This window comes from Argentina silus, assembly GCF_951799395.1.
Source record: "Argentina silus genome assembly, chromosome: 10".
In the NCBI taxonomy this organism is placed as follows: domain Eukaryota; kingdom Metazoa; phylum Chordata; class Actinopteri; order Argentiniformes; family Argentinidae; genus Argentina; species Argentina silus.
In genome coordinates, this window is record NC_139664.1 from 8,626,939 (window position 1) to 8,647,773 (window position 20,835).

General features: G+C 44.1%; 2 protein-coding genes across 2 annotated transcripts; both read left to right on the top strand.

Moving 5' to 3' along the window:
• The first annotated feature begins 373 nt into the window (after positions 1-373).
• Positions 374-7,023, top strand: tmc4 (transmembrane channel-like 4). Its single transcript, XM_083678490.1, has 16 exons — positions 374-539; positions 841-1,021; positions 1,136-1,284; positions 1,592-1,750; positions 2,841-2,926; positions 3,219-3,364; positions 3,500-3,647; positions 3,902-4,060; positions 4,167-4,324; positions 4,449-4,572; positions 4,819-4,916; positions 5,221-5,404; positions 5,545-5,675; positions 5,879-6,034; positions 6,301-6,379; positions 6,506-7,023. The coding sequence occupies exons 1-16, from the start codon at positions 497-499 to the stop codon at positions 6,584-6,586; spliced, it is 2,082 nt and encodes a 693-aa protein (XP_083534616.1). The 5' UTR covers positions 374-496; the 3' UTR covers positions 6,587-7,023.
• Positions 7,024-7,193: 170 nt separating this feature from the next.
• Positions 7,194-10,441, top strand: leng1 (leukocyte receptor cluster (LRC) member 1). The gene is made up of 4 exons (XM_083679778.1): positions 7,194-7,625; positions 7,891-8,085; positions 8,554-8,873; positions 9,163-10,441. The coding sequence occupies exons 1-4, from the start codon at positions 7,494-7,496 to the stop codon at positions 9,386-9,388; spliced, it is 873 nt and encodes a 290-aa protein (XP_083535904.1). The 5' UTR covers positions 7,194-7,493; the 3' UTR covers positions 9,389-10,441.
• Positions 10,442-20,835: the final 10,394 nt, after the last annotated feature.

The following is a 20,835-nucleotide window of genomic DNA, read 5'->3' on the forward strand; positions in this document are numbered from 1 at the left end:
CTAATCAAATTTCATATAATCCTCAACAGCATCACACATACAAAATTAATTGAATAACAGGTATGAGAAGCAGGAGTTTCTATTCTACCTAGAGAATTGTTTCTTATCTGACAGATTCATATATCTTTCTATCAAACACACTGGTGGAAGTGTTTCCTATCTTTGTATTTACTTTAGCAGCTTTTTGATGCTGTATTGGTTACTATGCTGTCAGAGTTGTGAGTGGCCCTCCGTCATTGCAGGTGGTAACGGGTTAAACATACAAGGAAGTACCCGGGCAGGAGAGATGATCATTTACATAAGGAGCAAAGTCCGAGAGTAGGAGGGAGCGAAAGAGAGAGAGAGATTCCTGGATAGGCACTGTTTCCTCACTGACAATCAATTGTGTATGTTAGATTGAATGAGAAAACTCATCTAGCCCAGATATGTCTTAGCCTTTTGATTGGTTTGAGACATATAGGACTGAAGTGTTGGTGGAATTCTCTGTGATTAAATCATGGACATGAGGGAGCTACAGAGACAGGGCTCAACTATGGCAGGTAAGCTGTGTGGTTTGTGTTCTCACCTATACAGGTGTGTGTTTGTGCCCAGTGATTTGCTTCCTCATCACCATCGCTTACCTGTTGCTCATCGCTCACATGTGTACTTTGCATAGCAGAACATCCTGTTACTTTAATTTAGTTTTGTAGGAATTTTAACTTCCAAAAGATGTTTAAATATACAATGTTATGTTTTCTCACACACGCACAATAACACTGGCCCTCTGGGTTGGTTGACTGACTCCTGTCACTGTGCTGTATACAGTATGTCACTGTCTCTCCTCTGCCCTCTCCATCCAAGGCAACAGTTACCATGGCACCGAGCAGTCACCAAGGTTACGGAGGGCTCCGTCCAGAGTGTCCAATCAGAACGCCCCTCAGTTCAACTGGGGTTCTACCCCTTCTGAGGACGGGGAGGGGGATGAAGCCCCCCAGGACCTCAAGGTCCTGCCTCTGCCCATGGGCCTGAAGAGAGCAGTACGGTACGGGACATCTGTGGTAGTCACTAGCTGGCCATGCTAGACAGGACAGAAATACGTCACTTCTCTCTCTCTCTCTCTCTCTCTCTCTCTCTCTCTCTCTCCTTTCCATCACAGGGAGGTACAGCAGATGCGGGTGCCCGTGGTAACGAGTTGGCAGTCATGGAAGAGGAGCAAATCTATGTCCCTGAAGAGGTTCAACTCCAACGCCAGGGGAATCCTGGCCTATATAACACTATGGAAGAGATCTCTGCACAAGATCGGGGGTGAGACACACAATCACATATACAGTACTGTAGTAATCAATTAAATCAGGTTGTGGCTCAATCAATGTAAATGCTCTTGCAGACACCTGTACACGCCCGCACACATGCGCACACGCGCACACACACACACACACACACACACACACACACACACACACACACACACACACACACACACACACACACAGACACATACTGTTTGCCATTATTGGAAAGTATGTCACCAAGCTTATAACAGACTGTTTTCTCCTGTCACATTTTTTATCATCTCAATGTCAATTATGATGTCTTGCCTCTGTCTCCGCAGGGCACTTCGGCGGTGGTGTCCTGTCTTACTTTGTGTTCTTAAGGTTCCTGGTGGTGCTCAACTTCCTATCGTTCCTGCTGATTGCTGGGTTCGTCCTCGTCCCCAGCATCGTGTTCAGATCCATCGACAGCAGCTCCAACGTCACAGTCAACATCACTGGTAAGAACTGATAGTTACAATACAACAATATAATCTAGAGCAACAAGTTGTTTCAAAGCCACAGTTCTCATTTCCCTCCCTTTTGACCCCCCATTGATGTCACTTCTTAGAGGCTAACTAATAATAGTCAGCTTGGTTAATACTTTCCTCTGAAAGCCTTCACCAACCCAGTCACAACAGATATGTGATTACTCTAAGGAAGGGGGCAACAGCAGTTGCACAGTATTTCAACAGGGCCCATGATTCATGGTTAGAGGCTGATGGCAATCTACATTCCAGTCCAGTCCATTCTCACTTTCATTCCTCAGCACAATTATTCTGTCTCAGTCTCTCCAATACCTTACAATGTGCTCTCGCTATCCCCTGTAACCGTTTCCTAGCAACAGCTCTCTCTTAGGGGATGTGGTCTTGATTGCAATAAGTGAATGAAAACGGAAAACAATAGCAGTCGTAGTTGCTGGTTTCCCCTCAAAGGATTTTCCTAAACTAAGTAGCATAATTTAAATTTATTTAGAAATTATGGAACAGAAAGCTACTATGCCAAGCCTGCAGTGTGGCCAGGGCTTGTGAGGGGAGACAGTTATATCTGTCCCCTGGCCTCTCTCTGCTGGTGGTTACGTGCTGATTTAGGTGCAAGACCACACTAACCAAGGTGGGGCCTTTTGTTGTTGTGGGTTACTGTCCCTGAGAAAAGCCATATATAAGGATTTTGCGAAAAACACCTTATCTGAGAGACTTTGAGACAGAGGGAGATTGTGCACTCTGCCAGAGGAACAGGTTGGTTAGACTCCGGAATCTGATGTTTCTTCTTTTATTTAAAGTATTAAAGTTGGGCCCAAGGCATTTCCTTGCACCCTAACAGGCCCATTTGTAAAAGAGATGATAATCTCAATGTGACTGCTCTGGTTAAATAAAGAAATTCAAAAATTCAAAAATTCTAACATGACCTTGGGGTACCTTGGGGAATTCAAATTGAGAGAGTCAGACTGGAATTGTGTGTGATATTGAACACTGGATAAAAAAGCTTGACAGTGATGTATGTATACTGAAAGTGACTGTTGTTTGTTTCCCTGTACTTTGTGTTATATAGGTTCAGAGAAATGCATGTTCTATGACCCTAACCCTCAAGGCTTGGTGGTGTTCTACACTTACTTCATCAACCTACTTTCTGGAACGGTGAGACCCAAGTTAAATCAAGTCATACTGTTCCACTTGAGGGAACAAGAACCCAAACATGACAATAAAATTCATTAGAACTGTGCTGATATTGTGTTACTACTGTGTATTGGTATGGATAGATCCCAACACATCCAGCTGAACACCATGGTACTTTTATAACTGTCCCTGACGTCTCACACATATTGTGATTGAGGAGAAGAGGAATACCATTATGGGTGGGAATTATTATGCTCTGTGTGTTCCATTATGTACAAGCTCACATCCTCTATCTCCTCTCTCCATGTTCCAGGGCTTTATGGAGTATTCCTACCTGTTCTATGGCTACTACAATAACACCGTGGCAGAGAGCAGTGGGTTCTCCTACAATCTCCCTCTGGCCTACATCCTCACCGCAGTTTTCTACTTTGCTTTCTGTCTCATCTGCATCATCGTACGGTCAGTTCCCCAACGCAGAACAGTTCCATCTGGCCCTAGATGTAGAAATTAAAAACTTGAATTGTGCATCTTTGACCCAAGGGGCCATTGTATTGACCGGCTACTGTATTCCCCACTCTGATTGGTCACTCACAGCATGGGGGGCGCAGCTCGTGTAGTTGTTGCAACAGGTGGAGGTGCCGCCGGTAATTACAGCAAGATGGTGTTCACTGGCTGGGACTATGGTTGCCAGGGATACCGGGCCACCAGACTGAAACAGAATAGCGTCCGCTACCAGCTACAGGTCAGTGAGGCTCTCTGCCATTCACAAAAGGGTGGATGATGTTGACAATAATGGTGATAACTGTCCTTCAAGAGGACAGGTCCACAGGTCATTAAGTACACATCCCTCACCACACACACAGTAAACAGGGTTTTGACGGCGAAAGAAGGATTTGAGTCATGCAGTTATTGTTCATTGAATTGAGTCTTCTGTTTTCCTGCCCTCTCTCTCTCTCTCTCTCTCTCTCTCTCTCTCTCTCTCCCTCCCTCTGTTAGGTGGACCTGGAGGAGGAGAGGTTATTGAAGAAGGCAAAGTCTCTGACCTTGGGTCAGATGGTGGGTCGATACTCTCTTCGCCTTGTCCTCCACGTTGTCTGTCTGGCCCTTATTGGAGCAGCCTTTTACTGCATCGCCCAGGCCACTCAGTTCAGCCAGGTCAGTCCAAATTAATATTGACATTTCTTTCTTAGTCTAATAGCTCTCAGTATTGGGTCTTTTCTAGCTGAACTTTGACCCTTGACCCCTTCCTCTTGTCATTCAGAGAGAAAGCGAGAAGACAGGGATCGAGGGCCTGCTCTTGGAGTACCTACCCTCCATCGTCATCACTACAAGCAACTTCCTGGTGCCCCTTATTTGTGACCAGATTGCCCTGCTGGAGAGATACTCTCCCAGCACCACCGTCATAGTGGCACTGTTCAGGTACGTGTGTGTGTGTGTGTGTGTGTGTGTGTGTATATATATACACACGCTTGTCCGTGTGTTGAGAGGATACAGAATCACATTATTTCAGTGGTCCATGTGTTCGTCTCTTGTTTGTGTTCAGGTCAGTAGTTCTGCGCATGGTCAGTCTGGGTGTGCTCCTCTTCACTCTGTGGAATCAGATCACCTGCTACGAGGGCAGTAAAGACTCCTGTGAGTTGTGCGAGTACAACTACCAGGATTATCCGGTAAGTGGCCTCCACTTCTGATTTCCTCTCCATCACCTGCATTAATCTGAAAACACAGGAGGTGGAAGCAGGATGGTGGAGGCCTCTGAGGAGGTTGCCTTCCCCTGTCCACTTTTCTCATCAGTGCAGATGAGGGAAATACTTAATCTCAAAAGCTTGAGATGACTATCGAGATGTAGTGTCTTATTTTTCATTGTGCCACCTGCTATCTCTCTAACTGTGTGCGTGTGTGTGTCTGTGTCATAGTGCTGGGAGACACGTGTGGGACAGGAGATGTACAAACTGGCCGTGTTCGACTTCCTCACCACCATCGCTGTCCTCATCCTGGTCGAGTTCCCACGCAGGTACTCAATCACCATTGAGGGAAATTCCTCATTGGTTTAAATGTAAATGGAGACCGCTGATGAGGTTATGGCTGTGCTAAATGTCTGCTTTAGTTTTATTTTATTAAATATGTTTTTAGGGCATTTCTGCTTTATTGGGATAGAGACAGTAGAGATTGACAGGAAGGATGGGAGAGAGAGGAGGGATGACATGCAAGACGTGTCGAGGGTCGGAATCGAACCAGAAACCTTGCATTAGTGTGCTACGCCACTAAGCGCCCCTGGTTTAGTTTTAAAGTAAATGACTGAATTGTGTATTGACCAGGATAGTGGTGGACCACTGTTCCTGTAAGCTGACCCGGTGGGTGGGTCGGCAGGAATTCCTGGTCCCTCCCAACGTGCTGGGTCTGGTCTACGGTCAGACGGTGGTGTGGACCGGGGCTCTGTTCTGCCCTCTGCTGCCTGTCATCAACACCCTCAAGTTCATCATCTTCTTCTACTGCAAGAAGGTGAGGTTGCTTAGAGTACTGCTGTACCACTGGGGTACACACACATTTCCATAGACATTTTTCTTGGTCAAGTTGAGAACTACTTATGGGCAGAATCCTAAGTTGACAGGTTCACAGTTTCTCCTCCCTCTCCTCTCCAGATAAATCTGTTTTCTAACTGTCGTCCAGCGGTGAAGACGTTCCGCTCCACCACCTCCACCGTATTCTTCCTGGTCGTGCTGCTGTTTGGCTGGATCCTTGCCCTGGTTGCCATGATCTACAGTCTGGCCGAGTGAGTGCCTGACTGAATCCTCCCTGCTGCTCACATTGGCATTACTGGCATTACTATTGATTTGAGCTTTTATGGTTGTAGCAGTGTTATAGCAGTGTTATAGCAGTGTTAGTATCAGAGGTAATGATAACAGGAAGCAGAGGAGCAACAGAGATGCATGTAATACCACTGGTGTTGTTACTGTGTCTCTGTGTTATTCTCAGGATCCATCCCTCCATGAGCTGTGGGCCATTCCGTTCTCTCTCTACAATGTGGGATATCGTTCCCAACAGCTTTGATACACTCTCTCAAACAACACAGGAGTTCCTCTTCTACACTGGCTCCCAAGCCTTTTCCATCCCTCTTTGTCTGTTCTCCTGGTGAGTGACAAAAATGTTTTTTTCACCTCTAGATACATGGGTTACATTATAAATAATTTGTCACTTTCTATGTCATTGTTTCTATGTTGTTGATTATCTCACCATTAGGGAAACTTGCTCTCTACTGCTTGTTTACTTTTGCCACATGGGATGCCTATACCTGCATACACTTGTTATGGCCATGCTATGTGCTGTCTCCATGTATACAGTCCATAAGATTCCATAAGAAGAGTAATGTTTAAACACAGATTCTCTCTCCCTTACAGTGTAGTTCTTTGTTTTGTGGTCGCCCTCTCCTCAGTCTATGGGAACAGTGTTGCTCTGCTAAGGGCTCAGCTTAAACTGGTGAGTTTTATACATGTCTAATGTCTAATCACATTCCTGTGGTCGTCAACCCTGGATACAGAATGTGCTCTCCTGATAGCTCAGATGTGTAGTATTACCTATGCAGTGTTTCCTGTTGGTTAACAGGAGGGCCGTGACAAGCAGTTCCTGGTCAAGCAGATTGAGGAGTTAAGCAGGAAGATAGGGGTTCCGAGGGACCAAAGATGAAGAATGGACAACTACTGTATGACACTAGTGCAGTGTGGGATGGAAACTGAATCATGGAGTACAAGAATCCCAACTTATACACTGCAGACCTAACCTCTAGACACTGATCGATCTGACACCTTGCCCTCTGATAGACCACATGGTATTTTTGACATCAGATCTACAAACAAAAAATGTAAAAAAATGTTCATGCAATGATTGTTTTCAGAATTGATAGTTCCATGTTTTCTTTAAATTAGAACGTGTTATGCGAGTTTTTCCGTTATGGAGTTAAATTCTCTATATAGTAATCTTACTTCAGTGCTCAACTTGATAATGAGGCAACTACTGTATGCATTATGAAAGGGACAAATGCTTTGACTTCTTAATTATTTCTCACTTGTGTTTAATATCTCTATTTTCTTTGCTTTCAAATAAAGATCCATGCCATAGAGTTTATATAGCTCGTAATTGTTGTATTTCAGATAATTGGTTGGTTATGATGTAGAAGATAGTAGAGTATCAAGTCCTCGTGTGCCCCCTGTTGTCCTGAGAGAGAGAGGGTGCACTATTTTTCAAGCGCTAGCATGATTACGTCACATGTTATGGGCACGTGTATCCGGGTTGTTTTCCGCAAGAGCTTTGATAGCAAGTTCACTTCTCGGATTTGTAAGTTAGTATATTGTTCTTGGTTAGCCAGTTATGTTTAATAGATGAGGCAACATATGTTACCAGCACAGCGTCGGAATCAAACCTGTGTTTTTAAAGTGCTGGGTAAAAGATTGAAATATTCGATGAGAAATTGCTAGTCAGCTAACTAGCCTGCTAGCTTGCTCTGGTTTGTGGGAGGGAGTGACCATTTACCTAGCTAGCTATACTGTACATGACAAAGATTCAAACTTAAAGAGACACGTAGTTGAGGAATAAAATGAACATTCTACCCAAAAAGAGCTGGCATGTTCGCAACAAGGACAACATCGCGCGCGTGCGTAAAGACGAAGCGCAAGCCGCTGAAGAGGAGCGCGAGTCCCAACGCCGTGTGGAGCGCGCAGAGCAGGAGGTAACCATTCCTACGTTGTCTCCCACCCGGGCCCCAAACTGCTATTTCTCAACTTCTCATGATATATTTATACGGACCGAACCCTTGGCATGATACAATAATGCCAAAAGTAGCACTTGAAAATAACAGTGTATAGTTGTTACATTATAATGAGTATGCTGAAGTACATAGGTCAACTTAGGTAATTTAAATATTTTGCTGGATGTTGTTTTAAAATCCATGCCTATTCCATTGTCATGATCTCTGCTTTACTTCATTGTTGTAGGCTCGTACAGAGTACCTGAGATCGAAGTCACGAGCTGCTCTTCAACAGACAGAGGGATGGAAAGATGATAAAGGGGGAGAAGAGAGAGTGGGGGAAGGGAGAGGAGTACTGGAACACCTCAATTTATTTCCTCTTGAGGAGTCTTCGGAGAAGAAAGGAAATGAGGACTATCTCAAAGACAAGAAAGCTGAACAGGTGACCTTGCTACCATTTCTTTCTACCACCTCTCCTTCAATGAAGTTTCCTTGTGCACATATACTGCTTTTTGCATCTCTTTTCACAGAACATGCTTGTTTCTCAAAACGTCTTGTCTCCATTGGAGTTAGTCAGCCAGTCAGTGACTGACAGAGAGCACATGATTTGTTTTTGTCCAAAACTACAGCCTGTACACGCAGAGTTCTGCAAACTTGATTTTGAGATTTAAATAATTTTCATGGGCAACAATGGCACCAAGATTTCAAGACATGTTCTATGGTATGCTTTGAGCCAATGAGATGGATAGTTTGCCCTCCATAGTATTCAATAAAAATAATTCTAACCACAATGATATGGATCTATTAAAAATGCTACACACAATATGGCCACCGGTCCACCCACCATAAAATGTTTATTTGGAAGGGAGAGTCTACTATTTCTGACTCTATGCATCCCATCTGGTTCTAGGAGCGTCAGGAACGAGCCATTGGTCTTCTGGTGTCCCTGGGCCCACAACCAGGGACAGAGGTGACACCATGGTACATGAAAACTGGCCGGGAAAAAGAAGAGAAAGAGAAGAAAGAGGAGAAAGCGAAGAAAGAGAAGGACAAAGGAAAAAGAGCACCACTAAGTGAGGAGGAGAAGGCAAAGAGAGACATGAAACTGAAGGATAGTCTTGATCCCTTGAGAGAGATGAAGAAAGCCCTGGCAGTGAAGGATAGGAAAGAACACAAGAGTAAGAGAAAGGAGAAGTGGGATAGAGGGGAGAAGAGGAGCAGTGGAGACAGGTGAGAAAACTGCTCCTTCCAATTTATCAACTATATTACACACATCATAGATTTAAGTGACATTAACTGATAATCTTATGCATTTGCTTTTAAAATGCCATATATGGATGGATTAAAAACTATGGCTTAGTTAACTTACATGTCTCTTTCAAAGGTTTTGTTTCTTTTGATCAAGTAACACACCCAGATATCTCTGCTCTTTAGCCACTTCACTACCATGACCACTTGGAAGAGATGCACAAGTCTCTTGAAAAACACTAATTTGATGGCAACCTCTCTTCTTTTCTAGCTCTATTGAAAGGTTGCGCGCGGAGAGATTACAGAGAGAAGCCGAGGAGAAGCGGAGAGCCCAGGCCTTGTTGGACCAGAGGAACGGAGGAGGGAAAGAAAAGGAGCATGGGAGAGAGACTGAGGAGAGGGAAAGACCGTACAACAGTGCCTACTTTCCAGAGCTGGCTCGCAAGCGTCAGAGGAGGGATCGGGATGACTGGAGAGATATTTTTTTGAAGTCATAAGCCAGTGTTGAGGTGTGGACCATAGACACTGAACTCTTGAGACATGGCAAGCGTGCGACTGTATTCATATTGAAGAGGCATTTTAAGCGTTTGTGATTGTTAATTTAGAGTGCAGTCCCTTTATTGTAAAATCTAGACAAACTGTTATTGTAATTCACACCAATCTCATACACAAGAGAACCTGGAACTTTTTTTTGTATTGATGTGACGTGAGTGCTTTTAGGCTATTTGTGCTGGAACATAGAGGAGAGATGTATGATTTATGAGAATGAATGAGGACAATGAAAAACAATCAACTTCGTTAATTTATTTATTTATCTGGCTATCCAGGAAGATTCTTGAGATAAAAAAAAAAAACGTTCTGTTGACAGATGATTTCATGATTGAGTTATTAGGCATACAATAGAGCCAATATCCTGTGGTATCTTTCTTCTGCATCTGCACCGATCTTCAAACAAATTGGACTGGGGAGCACAATATGGTTGTTTATCTATGGGCTGGGATGTGTCCCAGTAGTCTAAAGTGGCTTCACCTCCCGTCTTCTTTCCTTTGTACTGATATTAAAGAACAAGATGGGTGAAATCAATCTCTCGGCATTGCCGCTGTTATCGAATCAGTCAAATTGAAGGACTGGAGACAAGGTGAGGAAGCCACTTCAGACAACTATTGGCACCCTATCAGAGTGGAAGGTGGGGAGGAAAGGAAAGCAGCCTGTCACGACAGAGCCTGAATGAGTGTGTCTGGCATTCTGCTATGTGATAAACTACTGAGCAATAATTGAGCTCCAAAAAGCAAGACCACCCAACAGCTTGATAAAGTTACACTGTGTTTGATGTAGCCTATTATTATAAGTGGTAATGTGTCAGAAATGTAATTGTGTCAATTAACAAGTCTATTTTTTTTTTTTAAGATAACAGCTAGGTTCCAATTTGGGTCTTCATGATTTAGTATTGTAATAGGCCTATGCATGTTAATAAAACAAACGTTGCAATACACTATTTGGATACATGTCAATGTAAATCAACAAAATATTAATAAATTCCAGAATCCTGACCTGTCTTGTGATTAAAACATCCGATGTATTATAATTGTTGTTCGCAAGTCCATCACATTTCAGGAGATTGCGCCAATGTCATAATGAACCAAATCATGTTAATCTAAAAACAGGTGTACATGGACGAACCCGAGACAACGGCTGGTTGATGCGAGACAGACGCACAATCTTGAATTTACACACAACGACGAGCGAACCACGATAATGCAAGCTCAGTTGTGTCTGACGTAGTCAACGTTTAACGGTAGAAATACTACACGCGCACAGTGTGTCGGTGAGGGGGGAAAGAGCCCAAACTGAAAAATAGCGGATGTTTTTTGACCTCACCAGGGTTATTTGTTGTTTTTGTGAAAGACCGCTAATGGAGCGGCTTTGGATTCGTTGAGTGCTGGATTGGGTCGGAAGGACGGGATGCACAAAAGAGCGTCCCTCACACCGTGTTTAATTGCGGATTAGGGGGGATCAAACGGTGGAGGGAAGGGGAGCACAACAACAAGGAGACGTTCTTTATTAGCGGGGGGAGACAGCGCCAGACTAGGAGACGATAGACGGGAGACTGTAGCGGAGAGGGGGAGAAGACCGAAAGCATCGCTCGAATGGTTGTGCCGTGGATCCCGCGACGATGCGACGACACTGCTGGGTGATAGTTCTAGCGGGGATGATGTACTTCAACCCGGAGAGAGCCCTTGGAGCCCCGCAGAGAGAAGGTGAGTGGTGTCGGTTGAATGTAATAAAATTGATGCTAGGAGAAAAAAGGAGAGGGGGAGGTGGGAGGGGATGTATGAGAGGGTTATGAATACATGAGGAAATATTATGCCATCGAATCGCAGTGACACAGCCTCATAAAAATAATAACACATATTCTCTTTCATGGCTGACATTATTATAGTAGGCCTAGCCTATACAACCATTACAGTGGGGATAAGGTCCATATAGACAATGGCCACAGTATTATCATGGAATCATAATGTATATTTGCTGTGAAATCTGAAATCTGAATCCCGACCTTATTTCGTTGTTAGGCCATACGAAAATCGATGGCATGTGAAAATAGAGGGGAAATAGCGACTGAATATTAAATAAGTAATTTGCCAGTGTGTAATATTCATATTTATATTTAGCCTATTGGCCAGCGTGGATTATGGAAATGAACATGAAATTAAATGAACAACCTCTAAAGTAGCGTTTGTTCATCAGATGAGATATTTCCCCATTATCAGGCATTGAGTGTTTTGTTTGTGTATAATGTGCAGTCATGGTGTTGTGGTGTATTGTTTTGATAAGAGCTGTTGGCACTGGAGCTGGTGGAATAGGCCCCTGTTATGTCCCTATTTATATGCAGTGTCTGTCTGGACATCTGTCTAGGGATAGATGAAAGAATAGAATTGCCTAGGAATTATGCATCTATCTAGCCTACTGATGGTGGAAGCATACATATTCTGGTATCATACTGTACAGTGAAAAGATTAATTTCAAATGTTTATGCCTGTTATTTCAAACAGCTTCCAATGTATTCCATAATCATGTCATATCATTTGGGTATAGCATACAATTCACCATGAGTGAAGGAGATTGTTACACATTCATGATCAGCAAATAATCCATGCATATGGCTTTCATTAGAATTTGTTAGAATAGGCCATAATGTTTTAGGCCTCTTATGGTTTATTAGCATTTTTTCCAGGAAACAGGCATTTGAGGATGGAATGAATCATAGGCCCATTGTAGGTAGATCTAACACAAATATAGCCTGTTTCCAATGAGTAACTCCTGGCTATTTCTAATCTCAACACATCCTCACTTACCTTGGTTGAGATCACTTGGATTTCCCCCAATGTCTAATCAATCAAGGACTTCATGAAAATATTCAATTGATTGCCTATCTGAAACTGGAATCTCAATGTGTGGGATTTGACTTTTGTTGGATTTGTTGAGTGAGAGGTGAAAGTGGGTCTTTGCCAATGCTGTTAATCACAGTTAGGCCTACACATTGATCCAATAGGGCAAACATCAATTAAAGTATTTTGTTTAGACTACTGGAATGGTGCTGCATCTTCACACCATAGTTTACACTCATGCACATGAAGTGGTGGGAACACTAGTCATTTTGTTTTGAATAATGTGTTGAAGAATATCTACAAGTGTTGATAAATGCTGGACATGCATGGTGTTCGTTATGATTGATAAGCCTGTTTATATTCAAATCACGCAAAGTTTGGATCCTTGAATGGATCCTTTCGTCGTTCATGATCCTTGATCAGTGACATGCAAGTGTCCTCATAGATGTTTGAGAAGTATCAACAGATGACTTTGGCAATTTTACCTAGACAGTCTTTAATAATTAGTAAGTGATTGTATTTAGCAATGCAGGTGGCTTTAGGATTTACAGGTGCAAATTTACGCAGTTAGAACTTGTGAAGGGTTTTTAACCACCCTGCCCTCCCCCCTTCTCTTTTTCACAGATGGTTCGCTCCTCACAATCGACCAAGTTGAGGTACAAATGTTAAAAAATGCCCCAACTCCTCCTTCTCACCTAAGTAGCCAACCTTCCTGATTTGAGTGATTCTTTTCCAACCCTCCCCATTTAGCGGCCTCACCTAAATGACTACTCCAACCCTCTCCCCTGCTTCTCAACTGTGTTTCCTTGAAGGAATGCCGTTTTTTGATACCCCCCCCACCTCCCCTCTCTTTCCTAACCGGAATGGTAGACTTTCCCAACTTTAACTTTGATTCCGATCTCTCATTCCTTTTATTGATTCAGACGATGGTTTCCTCCAAAGTTGATTTCCTCTCCTGCTTCTCCCAAATCCCAATGCAAGCTGTTCATTGGGGTGTTCCGCTCTGTTCCAAACTTACCACTATGAAAGTATGCCAATGGTTTCCCCCCCAATCAATCTCCTCGATATTGTAACACTGACTTCAACCTTTTTCCTGTTCAATGAAGTGTCTCTTTCTCCCCTCATTCATTCACTCTCTCACTCACCCACACTCCAACCTAACAACAGTGTTTCCTTCAGGAATATCTAGCTGATTGACAACATTAACCCTTTTCCTCCTCCTTTCCTCTCCCACATCCCCCTATCTTCCTTTAAGTCTCTCAATCCAGGGCTGCGTCTCTCTCTCCTCCACCATACGTCGTCATCCTCATCTCTTGCTCGGGGCTCGTTTCTTTTGTTCTGCTGCTCCTCACCTGCCTGTGCTGTAAAAGAGGAGGAGTGGGATTCAATGTAAGTCTCCATCATGTAAGAGACTTATTCACCTGTTTCGTCTACGTTGTCACACTGTGTGCATGCCTGCATGCTGGGAGATGCATGTCTACCCAGGGTTCTAAATACACATACAGTAGAAGCTTGGGTGAATCTATGAAAATAGTGGGCTGGACCACACACTCATGGTGATTCCCTGGGAAGCCCATGATTTAAACTCTGTATAGATATGTGGTCATTGTGTTAGTAATTAGTTTTATGTGTTGAGCATTATGTGACCCTATATTTTAGTCTTTAGGTCATGAAATTAGTTAATGAGTCTTTGGAGATCCATAATACTTTACCACATGCACAATAATTATGTTTGTTCTGAAAGCCAGTTGGTTGGTTGAGTATTTAAGGAAGTAGAAATGATCAATAATGTTTTCTTATTCTGATTCCAAATGAAACTTTTTCACCTGACAATGTGGTATTGGTATTTCAGCCAGCATACTGGATGCATCTGAATAGTTTAAAGTGGCCTTCCTATCCTTAGAGAAAGCAATAAGATACCTACAAGATGCTTTCATCAGTCAAATTTCATCACATCAGTTCACATGAAGAAGAGGAGAGATGAAGCAGAAGCCACTTTAGACTATTGTGATGCATCTGCTGAATTTTCATGTATTGCATTGAGATTTTTAAATCTACTTTGAATAAGGTTTTTATTTGATTTAAATGTTTTACTTTATAATGCACCTCTAATTCTTCCACATTTTCCTGTGTTTATCCGTGTCCAATCAGGAGTTTGACAATGCGGAAGCGGAGGAGTGTTCAGGGGGTTCAAGCCCCGCCCAGGAGGACAGTCTCTCCTCTTGCCCCTCCCTCCCAGAGGTGTACACCCTGCCACTCAGGGACAGGCCCAACTGCCCTGCCCTACAGAATGGCTCAGGTAAGAGCCCCTTCTTCTGTGGTGCAGGGGTGGCCAATACTGGGTCTACTAAGACTGCAGTGGGTGCAGGCTTTTGTTCCAGCTCATACTAACACTCCTGATTGAACTAATCAAATGCTTGTTGATTAGTTGCACCAGGTGTGTTGGTACTGGGCTTGAATAATATCCACACGCTGTAGACCTCCAGAACCAAGATTGGCTTCCCTTGTTTTGGTGCAGTTGTTCTGAGAGGGATGCATTAAAGAGTACACACAGGTTTAGATTGGACCCCCTACTAAATGCTGATATTGCACTGCTGTAGCTGAAACAATATTTGACTAACTAATGCCATAATGGCAGCAAACTTAATTTCAATGCATTAAATGATGCATGATTATTCTTTCCCCTCTCATCTCATCTCTCTCCTGTGCTTTTTAAAGACTCAAAGTCCCAGTGCTTCCGAAGGCACACTCTTAACTATCTTCAAGAGATAGGGAATGGCTGGTTTGGAAAGGTGAGATAATTAACTTGTACCCTGCCTGACCACCCTCGGTTGTGTCATAATGTCTCTCAAACCAATGTTTTCTTTACAAGACACATCCTTTTAACAGTTTTTTTAATCAGTTTATCTAATTTTGGCTTCCTACCAGTTCTCATGAGTCACCACTGTATCCCTCTCTCCTCTCCCTCCCTCTCTCTCTCTCTCTCTCTTACACTCCCTCCAATCCCCCCTCCCCTCTACTCCCAGGTGATCCTAGCTGAGGTGCTGTGTGACTGCAGCTCCTCCCAGGCTGTAGTGAAGGAGCTGCGTGTCAGTGCCAGTCCTCTGGAGCAGAGGAAGTTCTTGGCTGAGTCTGAGCCATACAGGTCAGAGAAACTGCCAACACTGTGGCAGCCATTTTGTGTCCCCATGCACTTTTAAGGGGAATTCCAACAAACATGTACAATTCAGACATTCAAACAATTCTATCGTTAAGAACCATGTATGCCATTTTAGATCCTTGTCGCAAATGGCCATTTAATGTTGATTTACATGCACATTTTTGTGCTCCAAACTACCCAGTTTTTACATTTCAAACACGAGTCAACATAATTGTTCAGAACAGGTGTTTGAATATAGTATGGGCATAAAAAGAGCTGAAATTACAAATGTATGGCTTATTTCCTTCCTCGAGCCAAGCAATGCTTATTTTTGTCATTTTGAGATGCAGACCAGCTGTGAAGTGAGAGAACTGCTGTATAACTGGGCGACAGGGCTCATGGATGAATACTGGACTGACCTATTTATTATGCTCAACTTAGATTACAATTACTCTTGGCTCGCCATCTATTTCTATCTTTCTTCACACACACACACACACACACACACACACACACACACACACCGTTTTTTCATCTCCCTTTCTCAGAAACACTTTTTCCTATTTCTTTTATCTTCTTCTCTCCTCACCTCTCCTCTCTCTCTCTGTTACACTCTCACTCAAACACTCCCACCCACAAGCAAACGCATACAAGCTAACGCACCAATATGTTCTCTCTCTATCCCGCTCTCTTCTGGCCCTGTCTCACCTCTCTTTCTGTACATTGCTGCATTGCCTCTCTCTTTCTGTTTCATCTCTCTCTCTCTCTCTCTCTCTCTCTCTCTCTGTCTCCCTCTCTCTCTTCCTCACTCTATCTCTATTTCTATCTCTCTCTATCTCTCGTTCCATCTGTTTATGCCTTCAGGAGCCTCCAACATCCCAACATTCTCCAGTGTTTGGGCCAATGCAGCGAGAGCATCCCGTTCCTCCTCGTCATGGAGTTCTGTCAGCTGGTGAGGATGCACCCAAGGCCATGTTACTACTATTATGGGATGGAGAAGAGTTGGGCATACTGTGGAGAGAGAGGCCATTTTAGAACATATGTTTATGATTATACTTCCTCTTGTCATTAAACAACCATGTGAATACTTAGTAACTTTTTGCACTTAAATATAACATTAAAGGTGCTACATGCTTTTTAATTAATTACATATAGCCATTGATTCTTGAAGAATATAACTTATAAATGCCTCTTTAGCTTAGTTCAACTGTCGTACCCCATCAGAACCCAATATCGGAACTTGTTTTACTCCATTGTTTGTAAACAATATCCTTGTAAACAAACACTGTATGGCTTTAAAATATTGTTAAAACTATAATGTATATCTCATGGATGGTCAGTCCTTACATTTCTCCAGCCCCATCTCTCAGCTATTTGTGTCCCAGGGGGGTATTGAAATACAATACTGTTTGTTTGTTTTCATCCCTTCATTTTAATCAAATACTGATTGAGACCTGAGGAACCATGTGATTGGACTCTTGCCAATCAATGATTCTTAACGAATCAATTTAGCATCAGGCAGGGAAGCAAAACAGCACTGCTGCTCTTTACTTGAGCTGGGTACAACCCTTACACAGAAAAAGAAACATCTTCATTCATGGAAATATAGATGCTTTCCGTTTTATATTTCCTTGCCCTTTCATCAAGTACATCTAATACAATGATTGCCAACTCATTACTAATTCCGCTATTGCCTTTCAGGAAAACACTTCGGCAAGGACATTTTTTACTGCAGGAATTCACAAATGTACATATGTGTTACTCTCCGTAGAGTGTTCATTTAGTATGTTTGTGCTTAAATTTATTAAATTTAAATTTATTTTTTATAAATGCTTATTCATTTGTCTTATGTTTTGTGTTCCATCCAGGGTGACCTGAAGAGGTATCTGAGGGCCCAGAGGAAGTCAGATGGGATGACCCCTGACCTGTTGACCCGGGATCTACTGACCCTGCAGCGAATGGCATTTGAGATCACCTCTGGCCTGCTGCACCTCCATGAGAACAACTACATCCACAGGTTAGTCTGGTCACAACCTGCCTCTTCATCAAGATTTAGACCTCTTCATCAAGATCTCAGATATGCCTCTCTAACCAAAATGACTAGATGCTTTTTTCAATGATTTGTATGCATTATATTGTACATGAACACAAAAATCAATTGCATACTGATTAATGGGTAACTGAGTGATACAAAAATAAATAGATAGTTTTTGCTTGTTTTTTCCTTTCCAGTGATCTGGCCTTGAGGAACTGTCTACTTACCTCAGACCTCACTGTTAGAATAGGAGACTATGGTCTGTCGCACAACCACTACAAGGTACAGTACAGTTGTGTGTGTGTGTGTGTGTGTGTGTGTGTGTGTGTGTGTGTGTGTGTGTGTGTGTGTGTGTGTGTGTGTGTGTGTGTGTGTGTGTGTGTGTGTGTGTTTGTGCTTTAACCACAACATAGTTCTTGTTATACTGCAGTATTATAAACCTCTGATGGTGTATTAATCATAAATCCAGGCATGACTCTCTGTATGTGTTTGTTTGTGTAGGATGACTATTACTTAACCCCAGACAAGCTGTGGATCCCTCTGCGCTGGATCGCTCCAGAGCTTCTGGAGGAGTACAGAGGATCTCTGATCGTCACTGACCAGACCAAGAACAGCAATGTGTGGTATGTTCTGACTCAGTCTGACAGGAAAACGTCTCATGTCACACACACACACACACACACACACACACACACACACACACACACACACACACACACACACTAAGAAAACAGCCTGTACAAGGAAACCTCTTATAATCACACAATAGAATGTGTGATTATAAGAAAGTTTGCAATTTGACAAGAAGACATTCTTTGAAATGAAAATGTGAATAAGTAGCCATGTTTTCTATTTGCTAGTCTCAACTTGATGACTTCTATCTCCCAAATCTATCCTTCTCTTTTCCTATTCTCCATTTCTTGTCTCTCTTTGTCTCCCTCTCTGTCAGGTCTCTTGGGGTAGTGATCTGGGAGTTGTTTGAGTTTGGCTCTCAGCCCCACAGGCACCTCAGTGATGAAGAGGTGTTGACCTTCGTCATCAGAGAGAGGCAGATCACCTTGGCCCAACCAAGACTCAAACTCTCCCACGCAGACTACTGGTCAGTGGTTTACCTCTCCTCCAATTTGTGCTGACATAATAGTGACATATATAATGATTCATGGTGATGATATACACTCATTGAGCACTTTATTAGGGACACCTGTACACCTTCTCATGGTGGAGGTGGTGTAATGGTGTGGGGAATGTTTTCTTGGCACACATTGGACCAGTTAATACCAATCAATCATCACTTGAATGGCACAGCCTATTTGAGTATTGTTGCTGACCGTGTGCATCCCTTCATGGCCACAATTTACCCATCTTCTAATGCCTTCTTCCAGCAGGATAATGCACCATGTCACAAAGCAAAAGTAATCTCAAACTGGTTTCATGAACATGACAATGAGTTCAGTGTTCTTCAGTGGCCTTCCCAGTCACCGGATTTGAATCCAATAGAACACCTTTGGGATGTGGTAGAACGGGAGATTCACAGCTTGAAAGTGCACCTGAAAAATCTGCAGGAATTGTGTGATGCAATCATGTCATCATGGACCAGAATCTCAAAGGAATGTTTCCAACATCTATTAGCATAGTGTTCCTAATAAAGTGTTCGGTGAGTGTACATGTATCCTTATCTTTGTGTTTGTCTTTCCTTACGCCTCTTACAGGTATGAGATCATGCAGTCCTGCTGGCTCAATCCATCCCAACGCCCCTCCATCGCTGAGGTATTCCTCCTTCTCTCCTCCCTCATGGCCGCAGAGCGAGGGATGTCCAGGGGGAGTTTGGGAGAAGAAGAGGATGAGGATGAGGAGTATGAGGAAGGGAGAGGGAGGAGAGGGGAGAGCGAGGAGTCCTTTGAGAGACGTTGGGATTCCCTCCGTCCACCGCCCTTCCAGATTGCAGCAAGTGAACGTCAGAGAGAGAGGGAGTACGGGAGGGATGACAGGGGGAACTCCTACCCCCTGCTGGACCCTGTGGGGAACTGCATCACCTCATCCTCATCTGAACTTGATGACATCCTGACAGTAACGGAAACCAGCAAAGGCTTGAATTTTGAGTACTTCTGGGAGAAGGCTCACGCAAGGCGGGGCTACAAACCACTTCCCCCTCCCCAGCCAATCCCAACAGCTAACCACACTCACAGACAGTCCCTGGACACACCCACCGTTGTCCCTGTGATAAGTGCTCGTAGCCCCTCCCTTGCCAGTGAGTACTACATCAGGTTGGAGGAGCACACTCCTCAGGATAAGTCCCCAACTCTTAAAGGGAAAGCACACTCTTTCCGCTCAGACTCAATGTGTCCTGGAGATCTGGAGCTGGTGGAGATTCGCAGTGGAATGTTAGGGAAAGAGCGCGGTCCCTATAGTTCTGAGGAGGAGTATGGAGGGCGAGGCGGGAAAAGCATCCAGACCATCCGATCCAGCGAGGTACAGCTACTGGTTTCCAACACGGGCGTGGCGGAGTTCAAAGACACCTCCAGTAGGGTGACTGACTTCTCAGTGGTGGATTTAGGGGATGATGAGGAGGAAGAAGATGGTGACGGGGAGAGGGGGTCGACCACTGATTCCCAAGCCCCAGTCCTCCCTCCGAAGCCCCGCTCCATGTCCATGTCCTCGGGCAGCCACCTCCACTCTCGCCCCCTTCCTGCCCCTCCACTGGGCTACCACAGAGCAATGGGGTTGGGTCACTACTCCAGCTCCATGGGTGGCAAAATCGAAACAGACCCCCACCACTTGGGCAGCTGCCCCCCGTCGTCTTATGACCATTTGGGGTTCCACCGTCCTCGCCAGACCCTGCCCCCATCCCCGTCCCTCTCCCCATCCATACCACAGTCCAGCCACCCCATTTACCCCCCTCCCCAAATGTGTCCTCCCCCACTACCGCCTCACTACAAACCCCAAAGAGGACTCTACCATGGCTATGCTGGAGGAGACACCTATTCCAGGTACAGCAAGCCCCAGTCGTACTCTCAAAGAGACCCGCTATCCTGTGACTACTCTGACAGACAAGGCGGTGTGAGGCGTGCTGCATCCTTGCACAACTCCAGGGATAATTCCCATTCCCACAAAAAAGACTTTGACTCTCCTGTACGCCGCCAAAACCCCTTACGCCCGGTGTACACCAACATATCCCGCTCCCAGTCCACGGTTCCCAAATTTGAGAGGCACTCATCCTCCAGTCCCACCTACTCGGACGAGGAGGATGACTCCCCCTTCATGTCTCCTGAGAAATCCAGCAACGGTGGAGAGGGAACCACCATCACACACTCCAGCCTGTCTGAGGACGCAGACCCAGCCACGGCCGAGCTCTTCTCCCGGGGGATGAAGAGAACCCAGTCA

Bases quoted from the DNA above. Each gene is read 5' to 3' on its own strand.
- leng1 (XM_083679778.1), top strand. From the start codon at position 7,494: ATGAACATTCTACCCAAAAAGAGCTGGCATGTTCGCAACAAGGACAAC. The intron at 7,626-7,890 runs GTAACCATTCCT...TCATTGTTGTAG, and splicing joins TGGAGCGCGCAGAGCAGGAG to GCTCGTACAGAGTACCTGAG. The intron at 8,874-9,162 runs GTGAGAAAACTG...CTTCTTTTCTAG, and splicing joins AAGAGGAGCAGTGGAGACAG to CTCTATTGAAAGGTTGCGCG.
- tmc4 (XM_083678490.1), top strand. From the start codon at position 497: ATGGACATGAGGGAGCTACAGAGACAGGGCTCAACTATGGCAG. The intron at 1,751-2,840 runs GTAAGAACTGAT...TGTGTTATATAG, and splicing joins CGTCACAGTCAACATCACTG to GTTCAGAGAAATGCATGTTC. The intron at 4,917-5,220 runs GTACTCAATCAC...TGTATTGACCAG, and splicing joins CTGGTCGAGTTCCCACGCAG to GATAGTGGTGGACCACTGTT.